The sequence below is a fragment of the Schistosoma mansoni genome, assembly GCF_000237925.1.
Source record: "Schistosoma mansoni, WGS project CABG00000000 data, supercontig 0170, strain Puerto Rico, whole genome shotgun sequence".
Taxonomy (NCBI): Eukaryota; Metazoa; Platyhelminthes; class Trematoda; order Strigeidida; family Schistosomatidae; genus Schistosoma; species Schistosoma mansoni.
In genome coordinates, this window is record NW_017386057.1 from 302,555 (window position 1) to 321,962 (window position 19,408).

The window sequence follows — 19,408 nt, forward strand, 5'->3', positions numbered from 1 at the left end:
TTTTAAATGAAAAAAACCGCACGCATACAATATGTCAACAAAGTAACCAATGAGTATAGAGAATATTATGGATGCATTTATGGGGATAAAAATTTTTTTTCTTATTTTCTTTCCCCCTGTCTACTAACTAATCATTTCTGAAATTATACAAATGGTAGATTATGCCTGATTAGTTTCATACAACCTGTTTGTTCATTTGTCAATACTGTTTTTTTGTCTCTAGAAATTTCTTTTTTTTTTATCAAAATAACAAACAAATGAATAAGAATGAAACGTGATTTGAAAATTTGAAAAAAGAACAAAAACTTCTTTTAGAGGGAATAATTTAAAAGATAAATTACCATACATATATGAAGAATGATTCTATGGTTTGATTTCATTTACAGTTTTAAACTAATTAAAGGTATAAAGATAAATTTTTCAAGTGTTCATTCATCCAATATTGAAAATTAGTCAATCTATATAGTTTGTACATGTAGGCATCCATACATATAAACATATACACATGCATACATATATATATATATATATATTGGAAAGTAAACAGATTTGATGAGCTTAGTATACATTTTTCTTCAATTCAAGACATACTATCAACTTATTGTGGTTGCTTAATATCTTTCTTATTTTTTCTTTTTTTCTATCTTTCATTTTATAGTTAATTTAATATGGAATGTTTACTAATGAAAGAAAATGAAGAGTATTTTACTTTAGTCCCAAACTAATTGGTTTATACAAAAAAAAATAACTGTAATTAAATTCAGTAGGCAAATAAGGGTAGATGGTGAGAAAGATATATATATATATAATTTAGTTAGGGGAAGTTAATCGACAGTCAAAACTAGATTAAGTTCTTATTTCTTTTTTTGTAAAAAGAGTGACAAAATAGACGAATTCACAAAATGAAAGAAGATTGATTGTTGTTGTCAACGTATAGTTTTCATCAGTTGACGCAAACCAAATTTTTCATTACTGCCCTCTTTACTCATTGACTATTACGGCAGAATGAATAAATAGAATAAATTATTATTTACCTGACTGCATAACAAAAAAAAACGAAATTATTTGAAGTTTTCTACCACTTAATTTTCTGTTTAATCAATGTTAGTTAAAGCCCTTATGATTTGTTTCAATGGTCAATTGTTTAAATGAAGTGTATTTCTCTTAAAGTTTTACAATTAGTGAGTTATATATACATAAATATGTAGTTAAATAATCTAACTGAAAATATTGTAAATTACTTAGCTAAATTATCCACATATTACCCTCTTTTAACAAAAAGGGAAATGCCACTTTTTATCTTTGTTTTTAAATATATTTATATAGAAAGAAAGATGAGTAAATAAATTCATTTCTATAAATGAAATATATAACTGATATTCATTACAAATTGATAACACTTGGGGTGGCACTGAAGACTGAGAAACACTGGACATTTCTCTCAATGCTAGTTTGCAACTACTTAGCAATGCCCATTCACCAAACAACCTGGAGATTGCACTCAGGACACTGAGGTCTCTTCAGGATCACTGGGTTTATTGATGTGCTGTTGTACGTATTTCAAAACATAGTAATTCCTTCCGTTGAGGTCAGATGTGCTCAGAGTGAAATTGATGTTATTATCATCTTGAATGAATTAATTTGGAAATGTATATTGAATACAATTAATTAAAGTATATGACATTACTGATAAACGATACTAACAAATCTTACTAACTGTCATTATAGTATATCAAATGCTTATAATTTTTTATTTTGTAACAATGACTTTATAAGAGTTTACTGTATAAATTATAATGATAATTATTTTAAATTGTTTTTAACAGAAGAGAAAAAACATCTTTTCAAGGAGTATACATCTAAATGGTAATATTAATTATGATTACAAGAAATGTTTAATTATCACAGCAGAAATTGTTTTTCTTCTTTACCTTTTGGGAAAGAATACTAAGTTGAATACTTGAAACCAGTCAATGATCGTTGTTTGAGAAGTGGTGAATCTTATGGTTTACGATAATGAGAAAATCATATGAAATATCAGTGTATAAGGTATTCGGCAGTGAACATTTGGTCTAAGTGTTTCTACTGTTGTGACTTTACATAAGGCCGTCACCGATTGGTTATGACTTTATAAAATAAGAAAGCCGTATGCCAATTCGCTACGATTTTATGTCCGGCTTTTATCACGTGAGTTATCCGCTAATCAGAATACCACGAACAAGTGAGAAACGGAAACTCAGTGAAATACTTTTTGTTGAGAATTCTATATTGTACCAAAAATATAATATTGAATAAAGCTAATTATAATAAGGCGAAATGGTATCATAATAATCTATTCATAATTATGATCTAAACTTGACTGATTACATTGATCAAGATTATTAGTAATAAATAATAATTTTGATTTATTTTGAGACATTAAAAAAATCTGGAACTGAAATTTAGTAAGATTATTTATGCATATAGATATTCATTAAGTAGTTTACCTTAGATTGTGAGTATAATATCATTTTTCCAACTAATTACTCTATGATAACATTTTTGATTAATTATTTGAATTCAATCCGTTCAAGTGATATATCCTCTTAAATAATGTAACAGTATCAAAACAGTAAATCTGCAAATCATTAAGGAAAGTAATTTGTGAACCCACCAAGAAGTCTATTCAAACATAATTATTTTTAACTTGACAATAAGAAAATTTCATACACATAGTTTCCTTAATTATCATGGAGAGAACAAAAATAAGGTTTGGTGAGGAATAATGTGAATGAATAAACTGTGACGGTGGTCTACATAATTTAAAGTTAACTCGAACATAAGGGTAGGAGTTCCCTATGCGAAATGAATTTTATCGGTCTGGTCCCTGATGAGTCCGTCTATGCATGGTGCTGAGGAGTCCTATTTTAAGATTAGACAATTGTCTAGTCATTTCTAGTTTACATTGGATACCATACGAGACAGATTTGTGACAGATATTACCTAAATAATAGATTATTCTTCACAAAACTCCTAAGTAAATAACAAGAATAGGTGACCATACAAAATTCTATGAATAGAACAAAACAATCATTCCTCTCAGTACTTATCATGTGATCCATAAAATCAACATACTGTGGAACTTCTCAGTAATTAATCCTTTACTTAATCTACTTTGTTTTAATTCACAAACCCATTCACAGTGGGTGAAAATATCTGTTGATATGATGTACAACTTATTGCAATCTAAAGGTATTATATGATATGATACTACTTGATATCACTCAATAGGTTGTAGTCACCCGACAAACTGGAGGAGTTCAAACAGTAGAAAATGATTAATGACATTTTCAACACTTCTCTAATAATATTTATCATCTCTGAAAATCCAGATTCTGGTCCTGAGGATATAACTTCCAGCTTCAAGTTATTTTTATTGATTTCATATATAACGTAACCGGTTTTTTAGAGAACAATTTTTATATACTTCAGTACCGGAGATAGTACGGAGATATTATTTTGACTAGAACCAGTAATACTCCTCACTGAACCTAATCGCACGACGTGATAATCATTAGAAGATTCAACGTACTGGTAAGAAGATTAACACTTTAACCACTATGCTACCGCTTTAGAGAAACGCTATTCTTTGCTCAAAACTACCTATAACGCAGTTTACTGCCCTTAATTCTGTCTCATAATTCATGTGTACTTAAGACTGTGATATTTTCCTCCCAATATTCTCTATATATGACGTAGAATCTGAATCAATCCATGTGAATTATTGAATCTGTGAAATTTGAGTAATAAAGTTGTGATTCTCAATATGTGACAAATTTATTTCGTTTCGATAGTGTAATAAGAAGACGAAGATTATCAGAACTATGTGATATATTAGCGCAATACACTTCGAACAATCTGATCACACATCTACATGTTAAGAACATTTATATATAATAATAAAAGGTCAACTAGACTGGAAATGGGGGATAATAGGAGACAAGGACAATAATAATAATAATAATAATTGAGAAGTGAGAAGCAGTGACCAGTGGAGTTCAAACCATATCTGTTGTGAGACAATCGGTGATCGGTTGCTCAACTTCGTGGATCAGTTGAAGTTAGACATTAACACCACCGGATGCCGGATCAGTGGTCTATCGGTTAAGGGCTCTGTCTCGAGACTGGTAGGTCCTGGGTTCGAATCTCGCTCGCAATGCGGGATTGTGGATGCGCACTGCTGAGGGTTCCCATAATAGGACGAAACGGCCGTCCAGTGCTTCCAGGTTTTCGATGGTGGTCTAGCTTCAATTGACTCACGCTTTCAACTACGAAAATACTAAATCTCCACAAAACCCCTTCTGATAATAAATATATAATAATAATAATAGTAATAATAATAATAATAATGAGAAAACAATTTGAAACCTAATCATTCGGGCTAATAAGCTAATACTGCCAGGGTAGGTTTAAGGTGAGAACAAACTGTTTTTGAATACTCAAAGGGGGTTTGAATTTTCGTATGACTAAGGCTTAAATAAACCTCAGTATACTCTCTTTTACACTTTTATACAACACCACAAAAGCCGAGTTAAGTATATGTGTGGTCAGATTGTTAGAAATGTATTGCGCTAATTTATCACATAGTTCTGATATTCTTCGTCTTCTTATTACACCATCGAAATTTATCAAAGGAACTAATTGGTTTGAATTTCTTATTTCGTTGTTATATTTTAAAAATCCTACAGAGTTAAACTCTTACATAATATTCGAGTTTTAATAAGTACTATGATATCCTTATAGACTTGGACTAAACAACCGATGAGTCCAAATTTCAGAGCTTTACCTACGGCTTATCATGTTCCTCTAACTTGACATCGTAATACTCCGCTAGTTGAGAATAAGTGAATGGAATATTTCGATGTTACTAAGAAAACTAACAACGAAATGGAAACATGAAACTGATTGATTGCAAAGTAGATAAATTGAACTGTATACCTGCATACTAGTCATTCCTTTTGGAATACAGCTACTATAAATAACATCGTTACCATCAAAATACCATGGATATTTCGTAAGTATTCATTAATTTAAATTTGACGAATTACAGACATAGGAACTTAAAATGTTATGTATACTGAAATTTATCATGAATATCCGATATGAAGTCAAATTGATGAACTTTACTAATTATGAGACTTTAACCAATTTCACTGTATATTAAAATCAGTTAACAAAAATTCACTTTCTGTGTGTGGGTTTATGTTTACTGGGTTTTCAAATAACTAAATTATTATCATCTACGATTCAAACAATAATGAAATTTTATGAAAACCTAAATTTAAAACAATCAAACAGTAAATCCAAACGTGACTGTTCAACGATATTACACTAGCTGCAAGATCAGTTTCCGCATTTTGGAAAACAAAAAACACAACAACGCTTGTAATGAAATGCAATCTAGAAATAAAAATGACAATATACACATACTGATTTGATACCAGTTCACTATAGAAACAAATCAATACTTTCTTGTGAATTAAATTACCTAAAGTCATTCTTTGGTGTTGAGTTATTGGTTCAAGATATTTTTATTGCAAAATAATTAAAGTAGTTCGAAGAACCAAGACCTAAGGATAGCGATAAGTTCATTATGATCCCTCTGAGAAATTTACAATAATTCTTTAAAAATGGAACTCGCTGTTGTAATGCCTTACTTGAGAAATACATATTTACTTTGCTTTTCTAGTAACATCAAATTAAACTGCTTCTGTGATCACATTTAATATAAGAAGTTTTCCTATTCCATGTTCGATGTCATTATTATAAACAACACAAATTTTTAACCATCTATACTTTCAGATACTGAGATTTTATTATTTGCCTACCTCATCCATTTACAAGAAAATCTAGTTTAGAGATACCAAACAAATGAATTAACTTAATCGAATTCTTAGTATATCAGCTTGTCACCAACTTCATAAATTAACTTTGACAACTGTCCTTAAAATTATTGTATAAAATTGTTCAAATTCTATGTACACATATTATATATCCATTGGTTTCACTGTCAAATGTCTGAACTAGTCATAACGAAAATATTTTCATTGGGTTGCTATGGTGACATCTGATTGTCTACTTAATTCTGTGAGCGCACACATACACTTCATTCTATTTTATTCTTGCTTTAGTTCTTGTTCTCTTCTGTACTGCTTATCATTTACTCAATTTTTTTTTAAAAACATTTATCCAATGTTTCATTCAAACTACTTTCTCACTTATCTTATAGAATAAAATTTGCACTCATTAAATTCAAACTTTTCAAAATTTCAATTTTTGAAATGTCTGTTAAGGTCAAAAATTTGCTCATGTAACCTTGGTTTTTTTATATGAAGAATATTAAATAAACCATAAACAAAAGAAATAATTACAAATGCATGCTGTAAAAATGAGAAAAAAATGGTTGTCGAATCAATTTGTCTTAATTTTTATTCGTTTCTCTTTGTTGTTTGTTTGTTTTTTTTTTTAAAATTCATAACAGAAAATGCATTTTTGGTTTAAAAAAACTTCAGCATAAAGGAAGGAGGGATTTCAAATAAATTGGGTAACTCCATATTATTTAAGAAAAGAAAAAAAATCATTTCCAAATTAATTGAAATTTAGCATTTATCATCGTCATCATCATCATTTCACTATCACATTGATCATTATCATAATTATTCTAGTCATGTTTAATCATGCATGTAATTAACTATGATTTGTTGATTAAACAATAGAAGGTAACTTAGCATATTTGTGAGTATGAAAGCACAAATACATGTACACTTACACAAATACATATAAACACACATACACAGGGGTAAATAAAAGCATATATATATATCTATATATTGTCAACGTGAAATGAACACTTTCTTCGCTTTTAAACAAAATTCAATGTTTTAATATATTTTTAATTAATTATTGTTTTCACCGTTTCTTCTACTATGGATGAGTACAAAGAGAGAAATGAAAAAAAGAAAAGAAGTGAAATCTGAGAAAAAAAAACATTGTGAGAAAGATTATTAAGGACACAAAGGAATTCATGAATAATTGATTGACTGATTGATGTAAAATTAAAGTTTAAAAAAATAAAAATGAATTAAAATAGAACGCTCTTTTTCTCTAAAACAAGATTTTTGTACTTCCTTTGATGATGACCTTATTTAAACATTTAATTATTATTCTGTGGTAGTCAATCTTATATTGTATATTTTATTGCGTAATGTTTATTTATGTATTCTTCAATTCATTTTAATTTTGTCTGATAATTTATTTATGTTAATAACTTAGTGATAAAAGAAGAAAAAATTATTAACTGTAAAATTATTCGGGTCAAGTGTGAATCTATAAATAATTACTGATCCTGAATGTGTGTGTGTGCAAATGTGTGGGGGGGGTGAGGAAGTTTTAGTAACATGTATTAACAAATTATTTTAAAATCGAATGATATTCATCTATGAATTTTATCGAATATGACATAAAAAAGTAGAAGTTAATGAATAGTATTTATCAATAAAGAGGTTTGTAGAGATTATTCCCTGTGTTATTGACTTCATGCACTGACTTATGTTACACATTCATTTTAAAACTAGAAAGCACCAGAAGAACTATTTGCTCATAATAATGGTACACCTCAGCGTCACAAGACAAGCCCTCACATGGAATTCTGAAGGCCTAAGGAGAAGAGGAAGACCAAAGAACACTTTACGCCGAAAAATGGAGACAGACATGAGAAGAATGAAAAGAAGTTGAATAGAACTAGGAAGGAAGGTCCAGGACAGAATGGGTTGGAGAATGCTGGTCGGCGGCCTGTGCTCCATTGGGATTAACAGGCGTAAGTAAAGTAAGTATGATATACATCTTGCATCATACTCATTAAGCTAATCAACAAGAATAATCTGCATGTTAACAAAACATTACCTGATAAGTTTTTAAAGCAACAAGTTAAAACAATATATACTAGTAGATTGTGTTACATTATAAACAATTAGCATATTTCAATTGTTAAAATATATTAGTGTGAGATGAAAAAGAGAATTTTTAGTACAGATAAAATTTTTTGGTAATTTCTATATTTTATATCCTAAATGGTTGAATTGTAACACTTCTATGGTCATCAACATTCAGTAGGTATTGAAATTATTTTCTAAAAGTAAGCCATCTAATTAAAGGAATACAATGCAATCAAAATACTAATTTGAATAAGGCTTCAATACATAATTTGTCCTTGTTTCCTATTTAAATAACATAAAATGAGGTCTATAAATTACCATTGTGCGACTAACATATTTTGAGTACTTAAAAGTAACTATTTGAGTTTATACACAAACAAACTATACATAAAACTATCAAATTTATATTGAAATCTTGAGTGTGATTGAATATTCTACAATTTCTTCTTCTTAACATTGTTAAATTAGGATCCAATAACTGACAATTTCTCTATGATGTCTAATGATTTGCCAGTTAAAATGTTTTAAAGAAAATTATATGAACAAAATACCTTCGTTATACCAAGTCAGTATATTGAACAGTTTTTAAAATAAATTTAATATTTTTCTGTTTATTAGGTGTTTTTGATACTGTAGAAGCAGATAATCCCTCCTAAAATAGATAGCTTTGTAAATATTCAACTGTAATGTTGATCATCTTAGTTTTTTTATTGGACACATCACTGGTTGAATGGACTCAGTCAAGCATCCTGGTCAAATTATGTTTCAACATCTTATGGAACACATATAACAACTAATCAGCTTAGATATTATACACTATTATGCATCTGGTCATTATTCACTTGTCATTAACTTCTGTTTTTATTGGATTCAGAAGAGAGGTGGACAGCAGTAAATTCTGTGCATTCAAAACCTTTTCGATGTGATTATCAGAAATCATTGATTTGATAAGTTGTGAATATTTTTTTGTCATTACTTGTGTCTTCTCAAAAAACAAAATTAATTAATTTAAGAGTTTGGTGAAATTTCAAGGATTTCAAAATCAATCAAGTCCTACAGTTAGATTATTATTTGAATAAAAGACATTATATTGTGACTATTGATATTTTCAGAAACTATTCAACTGATTTAGCCAATTGCAAAATAGAATTCATATAAAGGATTTGCGTAGTTTGAAATAAATTCATCTTGTATTCCTTTCATTACAATTTTTTTCACCTATCCTTTGGATAAGTATTGAATGTAGAAAAATGATATAGTTGAACAATTGATAAGCTAATGAAATACAACAATTATCCCAACAAACTCTTAATAATTTTTATCGACCATAATCTGATTAACATGTGATATGATACAGTCTTAATTAATTGGTACATACATTGATTGATCGCTAATTAGGTATTAATATAGTGTTTGCCTAGTGTAATTGAATTCTAGTGAATAAATAAAAATAAGGTTACTGATCCGAGTAACTCCATCTGTATCTCTTCTAGAGTTACTGCCGGTCTCAAGCCCAGGTAAAGGAGGAAGGTTAGGCTTGGGGTCGCAACCTCATCCCGTAGAAACACAATCATGCTAAAAAGAAATGTCAACCAGATTCAACAAATTAAGCAATGGTCCGAGTGGCTCAGCTTCTTGTACTTATTAGTTGATTGATAATAATAAAATAAAATGATAAATTCATTTTATTCAAGGCAACTGATTATTATTGTTTAATTCACAAAACTTAAAATTACTTATTCAAATATATTTTGAGTATTTTGGTATAAGATAGAAAAAATTAGATTGGTAATTCAATAAGAAAGAATTTACCAACTACTTTTGAATAGAAATCATTTTACAAAACGAAACACACATAGATATAAACAAATTTATAGTACTTCTATGTACTTTAAAATAAAAAATTGCATATAATTTTGTGATTTTTACACTTGATTTTATATCAAGCGTATAATTTATTGGTTGTAAAAATAACAAATTATCAAAGAACATAATAGTTAACATCAAAAGTTGGTCTAAGATAAAGAACAACTGAAAAATAGGAAGCATTGGATAGCTATTATGTCCTGATATGGAATAGCTCAGCATTGTACATCTATAATCTAACTGGGAATAGAACCCGGGACTTTCAGGTCTCTCAGTAGTGGGTTCACCTTTAGACTACTAATCATGTATTTATTGAGCAACTTATTTAATTTAAATCAGTCCGAGGTGTTACGTAACCGTTTTCCAAGATATCTGGTGAGTAATCGTTTCTAATTGGACATCTGATAATATATAGATGAACTGGCAGTATTTGTACTGTTGTACTTAGTTGTAATAAGTTAAGAAATTTTAAAAGCTTCCATTTATTTCATATAATGTTAAGTATTTAAAGAGACAAGAGAAAATAAATCACACAATCATATTTGGATCATCCGTTTCAATATGAAAATATATAATATTCATCCTTGAATAATTTAAAATTGACGACTGTAAATAGATGTTGGTTTGAAATAATATTGATCATCTTTACTTCACCGGGGTTTCATATTAAGTATATCGAAATGCAGTTGTTAATCACTTCCATATTACAAATATTCTAATACTTAATTATCGATTTTTGTCATCGATAGGGTACTTTAACTCATTTACTGAACTTACTGTTTTCATTTATTGAATAATTCTAAAGAACGACAAACTTATAGTTTACTACTGTTTATGTTCCTTTTTCGGTGTACTTCAAAATGCGACATTTACTTACTAAGTAAACTGCTTTGATTATTCTTTCCAATATTTCATCGATTTACTTCATGATGTCTTATCAGAATAAAGTTTAATTAGAAATCTTATGCACAGTAATTATCAACTTACCATGACCTTCGAAATAACGTTTAATAATATTCGAATTATACCAGTGTATTTGTGATTGTAATATTTGGTTAGTATCTAAATGTTTCTTAGATAGATCATCATTATGATTTTCAGTTGTGAATATTTTCATGTTTTTCAAATTTTTGTCAAACTTTTTTGTATTAAAACTACCATTTTTATGATTATCATTCGCATCATGTGTATTCGAGGTATCATAAAGTGATTTAGTGACTAAATTTAATTGTGCATTATTTGTAGACCATTTTTTGATCAATGTTTCAGTAAAATTATCGGTCTTATTACTAGCAGCTGTAGAAGTAAGATCGGCTGTATTATTATCATTATTATTATTATGGTCATGTCTAATCTTATTGATGTGACTGAACAAGGAAATTAATTCGTTATTTTTGTACAAAATATGATCTGAACTATAGGTATTATTGTTACAGGTCTCATTAAGATTTGATTCATCCTGATTTTGATAATGTTTGTTAAATGTCCACTCGATTTGATTTAATGATGAGTGATTTCCAGAATTCTTATTATTAGTAGGATCATCATTATCTTGATGTTTCTGTCCTAAAAATGTTCGATCATTTCCGTCAACATCTTGTCTTTGAATTGAGTCGGGAAAATCATCATGGTGTAATTTAGAACAGAAAATAGAATCATTTACTGGTCTTGTTGATTTTGTTATATTAAATGGTAAATTCACTTTAGAAATCATTGTTGTACACAATGAATTTATCTGAAAAGAATTATTATTTTGTAAAAATAAATTAGGGGTATTATTATTTTCACTATGCATAATGCAATTTGAATTATTATCTACTGTACTTTGAACATTGTCATAGGTATGGTCATTATTATTAGTAGTATAGTTTGAGTGACTCAATAATTTTGTTTCATTACCATCTAAAAGTGAAGCTATTGAAAAAGCATGATCCATTGTATTGAGTTGTATCAGTGACAATAAATGAACATAAGCAAATCGTTATTATATGTAAATAATTAATTAATCTCTTTATTATGTAGTTTAAAACTAAATACTCTGAGTAGTAAGATTAAGTTCACCACATAAATGCAACACTGTTTCCCATACATATATGATTAATGCATCATGATTATTTTAGAGTGTTGATTTGTTTGTTTGAGGAGATTTGAAACAGATTTCTTTCTCAGGTTTAATCGCCTCCTCATTAACTTGTATTATCGTCATCAATTTTTCTCATATACTAAACATTTTCTACATAATGCGTTCTATTAACCAATCAAAAAAGAATTAAATAAAATTATGCGTATTTACACGGTTATAGATATTTATCTTCAATGTGATTGGATAAACATGTGTATAGATAAGTAGTTTTTCCATGAATATATTTATTGTTTTATATTTAATGGCCGAATTTATACACAATATATTAAATGTGTCGTTTCTTGTAATTCTAGTGGGTAAGTTTTAGTTATAAGAGCGTAATACTTAGTAGGGATTTCGTTTGAAACCCCAACTTTCACTACATTTATGTTTTTCTCTGAATAACTTCATAAGCTTGAAATGAAATCTTCTATGAAACTTATGCATCGATATATAATACTCAATAAATGGACATTGAAAACGTTACTAGTAACTTTAGCTTATTTAATATTCCGATCACATAAAAGCTGTTAAACAGATGTGTGATTCTTATCCCTTTTTATCTGAACTATTACTGAAGGAAAACCATGACATTCCCTGATATTTATTTCAGTGTAAGGCAGTTCACTTAACTAGTCAAAAGTCTCAATCCACATTGACGGAAAATGTATGAATATGATGAATATAATGAAAATTACCGAAGACTATTGGTAGTTTAGACAATCACTAAACTTTAAAACCTTATGTACATAACTAAATCTTGTTCAAAGAAAAAACAATAAAAAAAACTTTACGAAATCCATCAAGAAATGTAGTTCACTTTTATGTCATATGTAGTTCGTGTTTCGATGAACATAAATTAGTTCATACATTTTGTGCCATTCGAAAATTTCAACGAAGGAGAAGTGACTATATTTGCAGAATACGATGATTTTATTGTATTCTGTTGTTTTCTCTCCAGTCAATATGTCTAAATATCTCCAGTTAATAGTATAAAATACTAACTCCGCTTGCAGCCCTATTACGGTTGCTGCAGGTCCCAAGCCCAGGTGAAGGAAGATGGGTTGAGCGTGAGATCGACAACCTCACCCCGTAGAAAACAACCCCGCTAAAAAACGCTAACCAGAATAAACAGTTTGAGCCATTTAAACTCTCCTCTCTGAGCTGATGGAAGAATTATGACACCTCATGATGAAAGCCGTGTTTCTTCGGAATTCGCGAGACCTATGGCCGTCTAACATTCAGAGCAACAATTAACATACGTAGATGGAACGTCCGGATAATATGAAAGGCCGTGAGGACCAATCAAATGGCTGAGGAAATGAGGAGACAAAACTTGATGGTTCTTGAAATCAGCGAAACCCATTGGACTGAAGCTGGACATCAAAGGATAGATTCGGGAGAGATACTTTTGACTCTGGTCATGAGAAAGAAAATGCTCCACGCACTCAGGAAGTTACTCTGATGCTGTGCAAAGAGGCACGTAAGGCACTTATTTGATGAGGATCCCATGGACTCAGGATCATCAAAGCCACATTCAAAATATAGAAGGAGGGAATTACAATGAACAATGTTATACACCCACCAATAATGTCAATGATGACGATAAAGAAGTTGCAATCAATCATAGTAAAGTGCCCATGAAATAACTTGACAATCTTGATGGAAGACCTAAATGAAAAAATTGGAAAGGACAACATCGGGTATGAAGATATCATAGGACGATATGGACTAGGAGAAAAAAACGGGAATGGTAACAGACTTGTAACTCTATATGCCTTCAACAAAATGGTTATATGTTGCACCATATTCCAGCACAGACGCATACATGAAGCTATACACGTTTCAGCTGACCAAGCTACAGAGAACGAGATCAACCACACTTGCATCAATAGAAAATTCAGAAGGTCGATGGAAGACAGGAGAACAAGAAGAGGCGCTGATATACCTTCCGATCTCTATTTACCTCCTGAATGCTAAGATGAAACTGCAGCTAAAGAAACACTGGAAAAAAAGAAAAACAGCATTACAAAGGTTCAATGTAGCTGTTACGGGAGAACTGAAGATATTTGGCTGATTAAAACCTTTCTACTGTACATCAATTTCACTGTGTTTTTGGATGTGTTTGTTTAACTTAACCTTTGGACTTGTTTGTTTATATCATTCTTTTCGGACATTTTGGTTTTTTTTGTCATTGGTTTGGAATTTGGGAGTTTTTGCTCCGGGAACCTACAAAATTGAAGGTTTGTTTTGTAATTGTTATAATTATTGTTGTTAGAACGACTTTGGTCGATTATTTGTGAATCGCGAATAAACTTGGTATCTAATTTGGAGTTTTGGTTCTCTTGCCTACTTGGGTTCGTGATTTGCGAATATCGACGGCCAGTACTTCAATAGTTGGAACGGGCAAAAACTCATAATTGGACGTAACAGTAGCCTTCTTTTCAAATACCAACAAATTCAAACAATTCAAGATAACTCTCAACAACAGGTTTCAAGCCTTACAGGATCTACTGAAAGAAGAAGAAACTACTATGGTGGGCAACTGGAAAGGGACCAAATAGCACTAACTTCAATATGTCAGGAGGTTCTGGGCCGCAACAAACATCATAAGGAGTGGATTTCTATCGAAACCCTAGACATGACTCAAGAAAGAAAGAACAAGAAGACATCAATTAACAACGGCCGAACAAGAACATGAAAAGTCAACTTACAAGCTGAATAAACTGAAGCAAACAAGCAAGGGAAGAGGAGTATTAGAGTTGACAAGCAGAAGTAGGTGGAAGAGCTAGCGACGACAGTTAAAAAGCTGCAAGAGAGAGAAATATGAAACAACTATATGATACGATGAAGAAACTGACAGGAAAAAATAGTAAACCTGAGAGATCGGTCAATAACAAAGAAGGTAAGGCAATCACTGAAATTCAAAAACAACAGAACAGGAACTCTCGAGTGGATCAGCTCCACTGAATTTACTAGATATAGATGCAGCACACACAAACCTTCCCATAAATGACACTCCACCAACGATTGAAGATATCAGGATGGCTATCAGACAAATCAAGTGTGTGAAAGCAGTAGGACCTGACAATATACCAGCCAAAGTACTGAAGTCAGACATACAAGTAACTGCAAACATGCTTCACCTATTATTCAAGACGATTCAAGAGGAAGAACAAGTGCCACCGATAGACTGGAACGAAAGATACCTCACCAAAGTACCAAAGAAACGAGATCTGAGCAAATGAGAGAACTACGCAAGCATCACACTACTGTCAGTACCAGGAGAAGTTTTCAACAATGTTGTTGAACCGGATGAAAGACTCAGTAGAAGCTCAACTTTGGGATCAACAGACTGGATTCCGTAAGGATCGGTCTTGCACAGAACAAATCACAACACCACGAGTCATCGTTGACCCATCAAATGAACGGAACTCGTCACTATATATCAAATTCCTTGACTATCAGGAAGCACTTGACAGAGTGGATAGAAGAACACTACGGAAACTTCGACATTACGGAGTTGCTGAGAAGATTGTCAACATTATCCAGAACACATAGGATGGACTACAGTGCAAAGTGGTGAGTGGAGGACAGCTGGTAGGTGCATTTCTAGAAAGGACTGAAGTCAGAAAAGGATCCTTACCCTCTCCCTTTCTCCTTCTTCTGGTGGTTGACTGGATTATGAAGCATTCGACATCTGAGGGGAGTCAAGGTATGCAATGGATTGGTTTGATGCAGCTAGACGATTCGGACTTCACAGATGACCTAGCCATTCTATTCCATACAAACGAACAAGTGCAGATGAACACAACCGGTGTAGTATCAGCTTCTGAATCAGTAGGCCTCAACATACACAAGGGAAAATGCAAGTTCCTCGTATACAACATAGAGAACGCCAACTCCGTCACACTTGGTGACGAAACTCTGGGAGAGTTAGAAACCTTCAAGTATGTGGCTAGCATCATCGATAAACATGGAGGATCGGATGCAGACGTAAATGCGAGGATTAACAAAGCAAGGGCAGCATTCATGCAGTTGAAAAACATATACAATTCGAAACGACTATCAACCAACATCAAGGTCGAAATCTTCAATACAAACGTCAAAACAGTTCTACTGTACGCAGCTGAAACTTCCAAAACTATCACAACCATCATCAAAGCAGTACAAGTATTTATGAACAATCATCTACGTAAGATAATGAATGTCCGTTGGTTGGATACCATGAACAGCAACCTACTGTGGGAGAAGACAAACCGACTTCCAGATGAAGAATAAATTGGGAAAAGACGTTGCAAGTGCGTCGGACACACATCACTAAAGTGCATCGCGAGGCAAGCGCTAACTTGGAATTCTGAAGGGAAAGGGAAAAATCTGTAGTCATTGTTAATTTTTAGACTAAAAGACAAAAGAAGTAGCTCATAAATATTAGAAGTGATTAAGAAACTAACGTTAGCGTTCAGCTTGTTTTTAGAAACTTTTTAGAAGGTTCTGTTAGTACTGCCCTCCGTAGATGGTTCCATCGTACCATAATTTTGATGACGAAACAGTATGTAAGCAAATCTGTGAGGGCACTTTCTAAATAATCAAATAGCATCGTCTTTAGTCAAAAATATGGAATGAATTAATAAACGAATTACATGTTCTTCAGCATAAAAGAATTTGCACAGCTGTAACTTACGAACGTGGTCGTGAATATTAGTTAACGATCAGGTCAGCTAATACATTCTGTGAAAAGCGCAGTATTTGCTTTGTACCATATTGTAAAGCTTTCGTTCTTTTGCTCCTATCTATGTATTCTAATGCATTTGCCTCTCATTTTATAGGAAAATATAAAACGATAAGTAGTGTTTGGCAAACGAAAATTTCCAGTTGTTAAAAAGTTTTCTAATGTTTTTTTACAGCTAGTTGCATTTAATTAAGACGCACAACACTCCTCTTCCAGGACTGTATACTTTTGCTTTTCAGGGAAGTAAAAGCATAGACACATGGTTATCCAACTGTCGATGTTACGCTGAGGAAATTGTTTAATAACGGTAATTTTGAGATATTGTCAAAGTCAGACGTACAGTTTACAAAGGCGCATCAAACATACTTGTTACTTTTTTTAAAATGAACACTATAAAGCGCGACACAAGCAGCATTCAATGTACACTCTTTGTATTTGTAGGCAGACTGATATTTATGAGTGTACTCATTAGAGAAGACTGATATGTGGGTCACTACAGTTTCTCTATCGTTCTAGGCAAAGGCGAATCATAACGATGCATCCATATAACTATTATGTCACGTGTAGTTTATGAACGAAATGGATTAACGATATGCTTGGGATAGTAGAAATGTAATAAATATGATGTATCAACATCATATCCTCATGTACTGAACAAGTTCAATGCTCTCAACTTCAGCTCCCTGGAGCTAGTTGCTCTGTGAAATATACATAGTCTCAAAATGACCGTTTTCTAGTTTTGATGCTCAAGTGCACTATGGGAAATGAAATATTGAGCAGCTCCACTTGCTAAAATGATCTGCTTCAGTACTTCCTTCAAGTAGTATAATTAGATAGAGAAAACTGAATTAGATGATAAGCAAGTCACTAAACTAAACAGGTGTTGTAATTATCACTTCAGTTGCACAGATACATTAAATTAGTTAAGTATGATTAATTAAAAGCAAAGGTGGATAGTGGCTAGCAGTGGAATCCAGGACACGCGTTTCGTCCTTTTTGGGACCCGTCAGCTGAATGTACCTGCATCTCAGAGTTGGTGTCCACTGTTAGCAACTATCCATCTTTGCTTATAATGCTTGTGTATTAAGGCTACATCGAGGCAATACACGCAGTATGCACAAATGCCATTAAGAGACTGACCAGGTGCAGTCCTAAACATCAATTGGGAGATTCAAAAACAAGACAAAACTAGGTGAATTTGTGATTAATTAACCTATAAACCCAAAACACAAACTACACGCCAATACGACTTACATAGCAGAGGACGGACGATATTGTTTTGAGATTGAAGATAACAGTCATTCACGCATCAAAACATATTTTACAACACAACAAACCTTTTTCCAGCAACACAATTCATTGGCAGACTACTTCAGAAAAACCGACTTTTACTTGGTCTATACTCCTCCATGAGGGGTAACAGACATATGTTATTGAGTAAAATAAATGGGACAGTCTTACATAAGGTATTAGTTACGAGGATTTGCGAGTTACATTTAACAATCACAGAACTTCGGGTAACTCTATTAAAATCCTGTCATTCTTACGAGGCTTCACAAGTTATCTTTTAGGTTGTTGGAAGAGATTTTTTAGGATATTATACACGACGAATGTATATATGCCACAAGTATTCAGAGTTTGACAACGCCACCCTTATAATCGAAGTATGCCAACCCAGTCAAATCAGAAGTCAGAAATGGAGAACTTGGAAAAAATATTTGAAAGGCTATCCGTATGTCGAAGGAAGGCTTGGTATAAGCTGGCCAATGGTTGAAATTAATGCGTAGTGCACTGTACCCACTCGTGATCCGTTGAGGATGAGTGATGAGATGCCTTCAGCTATGTGACTCCAGTAAAGCTAATGCGGTCAGCATCGAATGTCAAAAACCTACAGAGCTCTTTTTTGGGGATTCATTTACCGCTACAAATGTGAGGCAGCATTTAAAATATGAAATTCAAGAAACAAATCTTTGTTTTACGTTTGAAGAGTACATATGTAGATAATCAATGTTGATGATCTCAGTCAAATGATTGGAGATCTACTGGAGTTAAACGGGAAAGGTGTGACGAACTAGCTAAATTCAAAGTCAAACCTCGCTGTCAGCATTTATTGTGGATTACTCCTTTGACGTACCAAAGTACTATGGCTTCCTTGAAGACTGTAAAATATAATGGATGTTATTATGGAAATATATTAGTAGAAATGAGTACTGGTAAGATAGCGAGGCCACCACCGCATGCTCCAGTTCATGGCATACGATCGACTGATGCACGTTGGTCGTCCTTAACCTCGAAGGGGATCGATGATCTGTTCGATATTCAGTGATCCAGCTGCCGGATGATTTGGCCAGGACTCAGTGACATTTCACTGACCCTACACACACTAGAACATGTTTAACGGCAAAAGAATATAGTTGTTAGAGGTCTCTTCGATAGACCTCGTAAGTGTAGAAGTAGGTACCTCAAATGATTTCCACCATCGATAATAGGTGGTTTAATAAAGACTTGTCGCATACCGAAGATTTTGACATCAAGTGATCATATCTTTTCTTATATCCTAGGACTATTTGTCTGGGAGAAGGTTTTCAAAGTGCTTGAATAAGGAGGGCAGATTATTTACTTTCTGAGCTCAATACATCTTATTGAGTTGCAAATTGCCAAAAATTATAAGCCACTGCAAGTGGTGTTACTACCATTTGACAATTTAAAACGAGG

The 19,408-nt window shown here is 32.1% G+C and overlaps 1 protein-coding gene across 1 annotated transcript; it reads right to left on the minus strand.

Moving 5' to 3' along the window:
* Positions 1–10,788: 10,788 nt before the first annotated feature.
* Positions 10,789–11,775, minus strand: Smp_157900 (asparagine-rich antigen, putative; the record flags this gene model as incomplete). Its single annotated transcript, XM_018796775.1, has 2 exons — positions 10,789–11,135; positions 11,274–11,775. The coding sequence occupies 2 exons, from the start codon at positions 11,773–11,775 to the stop codon at positions 10,789–10,791; spliced, it is 849 nt and encodes a 282-aa protein (XP_018646845.1).
* Positions 11,776–19,408: the final 7,633 nt, after the last annotated feature.